Source organism: Solanum stenotomum, chromosome 3 (assembly GCF_019186545.1).
Source record: "Solanum stenotomum isolate F172 chromosome 3, ASM1918654v1, whole genome shotgun sequence".
NCBI classification, from domain to species: domain Eukaryota; kingdom Viridiplantae; phylum Streptophyta; class Magnoliopsida; order Solanales; family Solanaceae; genus Solanum; species Solanum stenotomum.
In genome coordinates this window covers 12,397,517-12,407,668 of record NC_064284.1, presented here as the reverse complement: position 1 = coordinate 12,407,668, position 10,152 = coordinate 12,397,517, and the positions used below count along the sequence as shown (strand labels likewise).

The 10,152-nt window shown below is 29.6% G+C and overlaps 1 protein-coding gene across 1 annotated transcript; it reads left to right on the top strand.

Annotated features, from left to right (window-relative positions):
- Window positions 1-1,286: 1,286 nt before the first annotated feature.
- LOC125858683 (proteinase inhibitor type-2 CEVI57-like) lies at window positions 1,287-8,593 on the top strand. The gene is made up of 4 exons (XM_049538510.1): window positions 1,287-1,373; window positions 1,450-1,993; window positions 7,823-7,875; window positions 8,043-8,593. Exons 1-4 carry the CDS (start codon window positions 1,325-1,327, stop codon window positions 8,591-8,593), a joined length of 1,197 nt encoding a protein of 398 aa, XP_049394467.1. The 5' UTR covers window positions 1,287-1,324.
- The last annotated feature ends 1,559 nt before the right edge of the window (window positions 8,594-10,152 follow it).

Below are 10,152 nucleotides of genomic sequence, written 5' to 3'. Positions count from 1 at the left end.
AAAATAACTTTCTTTTTCATGTTTTACATTTAACATTAATTTCTTATTACCCAAAAAAATTAAACATCAAATAATAGGGATAGTGTGGTAAAATAATTGTATCAATAATTATTTTATTTTTTAATGGTGTGTCAAGTCCAAATATGACAAGTAAAATTGACGAAATGAGTAGTTTACTCAATTAATTCCCTTTAAAAGTCAAAAGCTTTTACTTCTAAATTGTTGTATTCCCTCTGTTCCAAATGTGACTTACTTTTCTTTTTGGTCAGTTTAAAAAAGAATGACACATTTCTAATTAAGTAACAATTTAACTATAAAATATTTATTTTACCCTTAATGAAATGATTTACAGCCACACAAATTTTTATCATTCATTTTGGACCACAAGTTTTAAAAGTCTTCTTTTCTTTCTTAAACTTCGTGTCGAGTCAAAATACCTCATATAAATTGGGACGGAGGGAGTATTATCTTAGTTTACTTAATTACATTACTTTTAAAGTCAATATATTTTACGCCTAAAATCTTGTATTAGCTTAGTTTACTTATACTTAAGTTCCTCAAAATATTGTTAAAATTTTCAGTTAGATTCTTCCGTTTTACCATTTCCAGCCACACAAACCCTCTCCCATAAAAAGGGGGAAGAATCACATATTACACGTCATATTATAAATGTGTTTTATTTATTTATTATTATATCGAAAATCCCAAATAAAAATTCACAAGTAATACATTACTCCTAGATTTCTAAATAAATAAAATGAATTGTTATTTATTTTTGCACAATCAATTTTGATTTATCACAACAGGTTGGTTACCAATTTTATGAAGATACCTATTCTTTTTTATGGATTATTATTGTACGTGAATATTTAATAGTTTAGTTAGACTTGGTAACTTATTAGTAAATAGTATCTCCAGTTGACTAAAAAAAAGAACTGATAATTCAAATGGCTACAAAGAGCATTGGGAAAAGCTAAGCTTTCTAATCAGCATGTTTGACTAATTAAGCTTCTAGCGATTGAAGTGCTTTTTAAAAAAAATAAAAAATAAAGCGTTTGACCAAGTTTTTAAAGAAAAATTCTTTTGAACCTTAATAAAAAATGAATTACTGAAAAAAAAAATGTTTGACCAAGTTTTTTAGAGAAAAATATTTTTTATTCTATTTGATCATACCTAGCAACTTACGCTAGCTAGTACAAAAAAATAATAATTAAATTCTACAAATTGAGGAGACTATATATTGATGTTAATTAGCTTATAATAATGATGTTAATCACTCCTTCAATAAATTAAAAGAAAACAAGGTACTAATTAATTATCCATAATGGGTGTTCACAAAGATGTTAGTTTCCATGCTTGCTTACTGGTACTTGGTAAGATTTTCCTTTAATTTTATAAAACAAAAGTAGTGTTATGATTTTCCTTGATATAACTTGTATTTGTTTTTAGGAATGTTTCAACTTATAAGCGCCACGGAACTTGACGATGCTACCATGTTTTGTACCATGGAATGCGGTAAATTTTCCTACGCTATATGTCCACGTTCAAAAGGAAGTTCGAGAAATCCCATATGCACCAATTGTTGTGCAGGCTACAAGGGTTGCAACTATTACAGTGTTAATGGAACTTTCATTTGTGAAGGAAAATCTGACCCTAGAAAGCAAAACACTTGTCCCAAAAATTGTGATTCAAAAATTGTTTATTCAAAGTGTCCTCTTTCAGAAGGAAATAGGGTAATTGAAAACATCGAATGCACCTCCTGTTGCACGGGTTACAAGGGTTGCTACTATTTCGGTCTAGACAGCAAGTTTGTTTGTGAAGGAAAACGTAGTGAACCCAAGATTTGTACTCAACAATGTGACCCTAAAGTTGCTTACATGATTTGTCCATCTTCTGGATCGACAAAATTACTTACTCAAATTTGTGTCAATTGTTGTACTGCAAAACCAGGTTGTAAACTCTATGGTCATGATGGATCTCTACTTTGTACTGGGTAGCCTAAAATTCATTAATGATAGTTCTCATAATTTGAGAGATTGTCATGCTAATCTATGTAATGTGGTCAATGGAGCAAGAAATTATAATGCACTAGTTTCTTTTGACGGATTATATGGAATTTTAATTAGCTAGGAGCTATTTAGCAATGAATCAGTTAGAATTGTCGATAAATTTTCGTAGTTAATTCCATGTTTTTAGAGGGTGATTGAAATCAAGTATGAACAAAATCCTTAGCTCCTCAAAATTGTACGGTGGGTTGAGAAAATGATCAAGTTGACTTGCCTATATATTATTGTTGGTATCATGTTTTCAAATCATTAGATCAGAAATGTAGGAGAAAAAGAATATTATTCCGAGATTACAAATTATTTGTGTATTCTTAAGGAATTATAGCCCTCTCACTGTTGTCAAGATTTTGGGTTACTTCCTCCGTAGATAGAATAAAAAAGCATTTTTGTCATAGCGACAATGCAAATTATATATATAACTCCAATGAACTCAACAAATAGATTAAATCACATGACATTTATATTTTATTTGAAAATAATATATGCACGAAGAAGAAAAGAAGATCGAATTTCAGATTTTTGGATGTCTTTTTTTGTTTGTTTGTAATAACTAAAATTAAGGCAAGGCTTGTAGCGACCCTTTCGGAAGGATACTATCATTTAAGAAGAAATCTAATATTATAAATCATGTAAGTGAAAAAATAATGTAACCAGAACCTTTTCGAAAGTGAAACAAGTATACAAGTAATTCACAGCAAAAGTCCTAGAACCACAATCCTAGGCTCCAATACCAACACTATAATGCAAAGTGACAAGAGGTAACCAAAGTACCAAGATAAACTTTCAAATATACCAGGTAACAAGAGTACCAGTACAAGCTTATACACAAACCTCAATGCTTTTGCATGGAAACAGTCCAACACAACTTCAAGAGTTCAAACCGTAGATCAACCAACGTATATCAAGGTCTTCAACTTGTACACGAGTATATGCAACCTTAAAAATATTAGTAAATAACTTCTTTACTTTCTAGTAGCTCAATAATGTTGACGTAAAACATGATTATCATCACAAGTAAGCCTAGCTTGTACAAATACGACTGTGCTCCCAAAAAAGTATTTTTGGCCAACCAAGTACCTCATGTCACAACTTAGATTTGAAAAGGAAAAAATGGAAAAATTGAACTTTATATCCTCCATGAAAGATGTAGGTACATCTCTTAAGCTTGAAACTAATCAAGAATAGCCACAATATATATTTTGTACAAAAAAATATAATCAAAACACTAATAGTTGAACATACATGATTTCTAATTCCGAAATCTGGACAGAACTTGTCCTATGTTGCGTCCCATATTTAGAATCCATAATAACTATATTAGAGTTTTACATAAACATAGGAGTTGTAGGTATATGAATTAGCTTTCCAAATCATATTTATTTACTGTAAACGGAGTTCTAAAGAACGAGATATGCTTAAAATACTAAACACTACCTAGCTCAAAATAGATTTCATCACTTACCAAAGGAAAGGGTGTGTCTCGAATTCCAGCCAAAAGGACCAAATTTTTATCTTGTGATTTTGAAGAACAATCTGGTTAGATAAAGTTCTCAAGGATCTTAGACTTAAGGAAAATGAATTTCTCTAGAGGAGGTGTGAAAACATAGTTACAAAAGTGATATTTATCACTTATACAACTAGCACTAAAAGGTGGTTGCCCAAAATGCATACATATATACCTATATGTATATCCCTCACCTCCCTTTCAAGTATATGTAATTCTAACTAGTATATTACGTAAATACCCCAATACAATCTCTTAAATTACGATCACAATTAATGTTAAGCAAATTTGCAAATATCGTAAAATTTCAAGTTCCTAAAATGAGAATAAAACATACTGTAGGAATTAAAGAATGGTGTATCGACATGTGAATCTTGGTTTTAGTATTTAGGGGGTGTTACAACTCTCTCCCGCTTAAAGAAATTTTGTTTCAAAATTTACCTTACACTAATCTCGAAACAAGTGTGGGTATTGGGTTCTCATGTCTTCTTCTCGCTCCCAGGTAGCTTATTTTCCAGAATGGTTCCTCCAAAGTATCTTTACTAAGGGGATTCTCTTGTTTCTAAGTTGCTTTACTTCCCGAGCTTGAATTAGAATATGTTCTTCATTATATGTCAAGTCAGAATTAACCTCAATAGATTCAACTGGAAGAATATGAGATGGATCAGAACGATATCTTCTGAGCATAGAAACATGAAAGACATTGTGAATCTTGTCTAACTCAAGTGGAAATGTTAATTTATATGCAACTGGTCCAACCCTTTCAAGTATCTCATAAGGTCCAATAAATCGGGGACTAAGCTTTCCTTTTTGGCCAAATCTCAAAATCTTTTTCCATGGAGACATCTTTAAAAATACTTTATCTCCAACTTGATATTCAATATCACGCCTTTTCAGATTAGCATACGAATTTTGTCTATTCGAAGAAATCTAGGTAAGATTCAAAAGATGATTTTTTGGTTCAATCTAATAAAAGGTATCTTTTCTCATTTCCCAATCATACTTCAAACTCCCAACACATATAGCGTATTCATCATGAAAAAGTTGACAAGCACAAACAGATCAACTAATAATCATCAATAAAGATAAAAATCGAGAAATATATAAGAGGTTAAGAAATTGAAACTTTTAATCCAACTCAGCTTTCATTTAAATTCAAATTAGAAAATCATACCAATTTGTCAACACTTAGTTTTTTTTTTCAAACAATGGATGTTTTTTTTTTTGGGTTAAGCAAACAATGGATATTTGAAAAGATAAGATTGTAATGCTATCAGAAATATACAATTATGTAACTTACGTTGTAAAAGTATAGTTCAAAACCTTAGGTTAAAACATAATCCGGTTTACAATATTATACATTCGGCATACAATAATATACAAAACTTTCATTATTATCTTTTTGTAAAAATGTTTAGAAACTTAATATACACCCAATATACAGATATTTATATACTTAAAATAATAATATAAAATATTCATAAACTTGATGCTCTAGTCGACTTCAAAAATTATAAGAGGTGTGTCTATATTTTATATTTTAATATAAAATATATAAAAAGTGAAGTCAAAACCCGTTTACTTCGAGGAGGATTTGCTTTTGAACACCATCAACTTTGTTAATGTAATTCATAAACTTGATGCTCTAGCCTCTAGTCGATTCATGCCTACCAAATTGCTTAGGGAAAAATAATATCTATAATCACCTGTTTTACCATTCATTAGTTCACATCCTTACATATTATTAATCACTCAACACAAATTAGTATTTAATTAACTCAAGAATGAAGTTGATCAATATTCTATTTTTCGTTTCACTCATCTTTGCCACCAACTGCTTCACAAAATCAAAACTATGTGAAGCATCCGAATCCACTCCAATTGCGGTGCGTGATTCTAGTGGAAAAATATTACGAACTAGGACTAATTATTATGTCCAACCAATATCCCCAGACGAGGCCTGGGGATTTGAATTAGCCAGTATTAGCAATCATCACAAACCGTGCCCACTAGGCATAGTTCAAGAAGACTATTACCCGGGCACCCCACTGTTATTTTCATCGGCGAATTCTAAGAAAGGCATTATTCGCCTGTCCACCGACTTGAACATTGACTACAACTTGTCGTACACGGTGTGTACTAAGTCCAATGATGCCATATGGACCGTTGGTTCTTATGATCGACGGGCACAAAGCTACTTTTTAATATTGGGTGGAATAAAAGGAAATCCTGGTCGGGAAACCATAAGAAATTGGTTTAAGATTGATGAGTTTGGGGATAATTACAAGATTACGTATTGTCCATCGGTGTGTAAGGATTGCAAGATGATGTGCAAGGATGTTGGCGTAATTGAGTATAATGGGCAGAAACGTTTGGGTCTAAGTGATTTTCCGGTTGAGGTGAAGTTTGTGAAGGATGCATGAAAATAAGTCTAAGTAATAATTGTGATAGTAGCACAATATAATGTACTAAGTAAAAATAATTAAATAAGTGATACTTTTTTTTTATGTAATATATGGCAATGACCGTTGGGGGTGTTTGTAAGCAATTGTAGTGTGGCCTAATTAAATTCGTGTGAAGTTTTCTAAGCAGTATATAAATAATCATATTTGAAATTTATGCAATTTAATCTGCGTTATTAAGAAAGTGTTTGTTTTCATCTGTATTTTAGTGCCCCAAAAAATTGTCCATTTTAGAATAGAACTCACTACCATATCAAGGCTAGTGAAAGTAGCTTCAATGAGGAGTTTTAAATTGAAGAATGATTGAATGTTAGTGAGCAGAGGATGGAAATGAATTTTTAAGAAAAAGATATATATGAACAAAATTAATTAAGCAAAAGAGTATATATTGAAAGAGCAACTTTCATCTATAGGAAACATAAAAATCATATTTGTATGTTATAGATAGTTTGCATACTTGCGCTCCATAACAAATTTTATGTTTGTTATGGAGTTTTGATTCGTATAATTTGCTAGAAACATTCGATTTTATACAAATTATTCAGTTTTGTATAAATTCATTTATACATTGTAATTTGTATAATAAGATATGTATTTGTATAATTATAAGTGTATAAGACGAAAATATATGTATTTGTATATACACTTTTCTCTCGCTTTATACAAACACAAACGCATTTTATACATTTTATACCGAAATGTATAAAATTGCTAATTGTATACCGAAAATGGCTAATTGTATACCGAATCAGATGGAAAAAAATGGGATGTTTGCTGCGAATTACAATTAAAATAAACTATGACTATAACATTTAATTTGAATTAATAATTTGCTATTTCATACCATTCTCCCATGAAAAGAACAAAATTAATTAAGCAAAAGAGTCAAATAAGATATTTTTTATTTTTGTCAAAAAGATTAAATTTTATTTCTTACAGCAAAAAAAGGGTATTACATAGCTTGATATCTGTCTACATATCTATTAAGGGGAAAATCTCACAAACATCCAAGTTCTTCCTGGCTAGAGCATCCGCCATCTTGTTTCCTTTTCCAAGTGGAAAAATAATTTAAAGTATAATAATATATTTAACTAGTGTAATTTTACAAGTGAAATATGAAGAGTATGATGTTTACGCAAACTTTAACTACACCTTATTTTATAAAAATAAAAAATTATTTTAAATAAACACTCATCTCATATAAAACGTATAGATGAAAAAAATTAAAAATACAACAATAATGAATCGTAAAAAATGAACCATGGGAAGGGCGCGGCATTCCAATGACGTATTAGACTAGTAGTTATTCAAAATGAACTTTTTGTTCCAGTTCTAAATATCTCGATTTTGAAATGATGGAATTTAGATAGTGCTATAAAATAATAAAGCAAGAAAAAAAATTGTAAAAAAGAGGTAGAAGGAAGAGAGAAAGATATTTGTGGTATCTTAGAAAAATAAAATAAAATATAAATATTATAAAATTGATGAACTTGAATTTTCAATTTCCGCCATCCAAATTGAGTTGTTCACACATAGATTTAATCCAGTCCGAGTGCAAGACTCATAGATTAAATATTAAAATATTGTTATCTATTTTCGTACATATTTAATTCTAAACATCCAATGGCTTTGACTCCTTTGGTTGATTGCAGTGCCCACAATCTTCATTAAATAAAAATTAAATTAAAAATCTGTTAAAAACAACTTCTTCTTCTTTTTTTCCTTCTGTTTAGTGGAGGACATATATATAATAGATATATTTTTAAAATGTTAAATATCAACGTTGAAAGTAAGTCAAAATCCATCAATTTAGTTTGTTGGCAAGTTCTTGAGTTGTATGCACGTATCCATATGCCAAACTTACCTATAAAAGATTAGGTTATTTCTTAAGAAACTTAACCAACCAAAATAATTCCAAAAGAAAAATCACAATAATGAAGAAAATAGAAGTATCTTGCATTTTCTTAATTACATTAATAGTGTTTATAAAAAATTCTCTACAATCTGAAGCAACTTCTGCCCTTAATCCCGTGCTTGACACGACAGGAAAAATGATTCGAGTAGGATTCGACTACATGGTTGTGCCAGTAAGGAAGGATTTAGGAGGCGATCTTGGGCTAGCCTTTATTGGAACCCAAGTTTGTCCACTTGGTATTGGCCCATGTCTAAATAACGATTCAGGCCTTTCGATAAATTTCTTTCCAGTGAATTCGAAAAAAGGTGTAATTCGTGAGTCCATTGATCTAAATGTTGAGTTCACGGAAACTTATACTATATGCCAACATCACTCCAACGTGTGGAGGCTCGATCACTATAATCCTCAAAAGGAAGATCATATGATTACTAATGGCGGAGTAAAAAGAAATCCTGGTCGCGACACCATTAGCAATTGGTTTAAGATTGTGAAATATGGAGTTGGATACAAGTTTGTCTTTTGTCCAAGTGTATGCAATTATTGTGATGTGATTTGCAAGAACGTTGGGGTTTTTGTACAAAATAATGGCCAGACACTTTTGAAACTGAGTAATGAGCCATTAGAAGTCAGGTTCAAGAAGGTGTGAACAATATGTTCTTATCAAAATAAATTGCGAATGACTTTCATGTAATACTTATATCCAAATTAAAAAAATTACGTTTTTATATACTACTACTAGGATGTGTATTACTCGAATACAACTTTTAATCCATCAAATTTGTTGAAAGTTTGTTAAATTATTTGCTAATATCTTCCAAAGAAAGAATTTTTAAATTACTTGACGTAAAGTAAAAGTGTGTGACTTATAAATGAAGACAAATTTAAATTCTCAAAAGAAGCTGATACATATGATGTCATGTGCAAGGCACATGTTTTTCTTTTCATTAACAAAATAAATACTAATGAAGCGTTGGAACATGAAATTGTAGTTATTTGATTTATTTTTTTTATTTTTAAAGTGAAAATTGCTATTTGGAAATTTGAGCTATTTTTGTCTATGAATACATATCGTAGTTGTTTTTAAATTTTTGTGAGTAATTTTGAATGAAAAAAGTGAAAATAACTTTTTGGTATGTTTCAAATTCTTGAAAATTCTGAAACTTAACTTGATAGCCAAATGTGTTTTTTTCGCAATTCAACACCGAATTAAAGTTATTAAAAAAAGCAAAAAATAAAATAAAAATTGGCGATTTGCCCCTAAAGAGAATTCAATTTTCAAATTCTTTTCAAGAGAGATTATGATAATCTCTCAAATATTATTTTTCTAACATAAAATTTCTAATTCCATTTAAGGATTATTTTAAGAAGTAGTAGTGATGTGTCGGTTTGGGTAGGTTATCGATCCAAATAAAATAAAATTATTTTATTCACTTTTTAAATTACTTTCAAATATGAGATATTTATCATTTAGTTGTTATCAATTTTGATTCAATTTGATATGATTGTTAATCATACACAAAAATAAAGAAACGATTTATTCAAAAGAATTTTGTTTATGTTATCGATTTTGATTCAATTTTATACGATTACGAAAAATAAAAGAAACAATTTATTCAAAAGAATTTTGTTGTTATCGATTTTGATTCAATTTGATACAATTGTTAATCATACTCAAAAAATAAAAATAAAATGATTTAATTAAAGAGAAAAAAAAAATACAAGACTTCATTCAAAAGAAATAATTATCTTGGTGCCAATTTGGATCTTGTGATTCTTACCGGAACTCCAATCATGTTTAACTTTCGCTGATATTATTCGTTAATTCAATGTTCTAAACATCTAAATTTACTGAGTAATGCACAAGCTACCGATATTGCTGCACGAATAAATTAAAGATGCATTATATCTTGTTACTTATTGTATTGTGTTGTTAGTTTATATATAATGTTTGTTTTGATTGTTACTCAAATTTTATTATATGTATTGTTTAAATTCATCGTTAGGTAAGGATGGAAAGACCTTTTTTTTTTCTTCTAATGACCAATTTGGTGTGGTTACATCATTACCTTAATATTTTCTTTTTATTTTGTCTTTACATATTATTAAATAATTTTATCTTGTATTTTACCTATCATTTTCATAGTTGCTCTACCCTATTTTTCTTATACGTTTGTCATTTATTGATGTGTGACATTATGTAGCGAG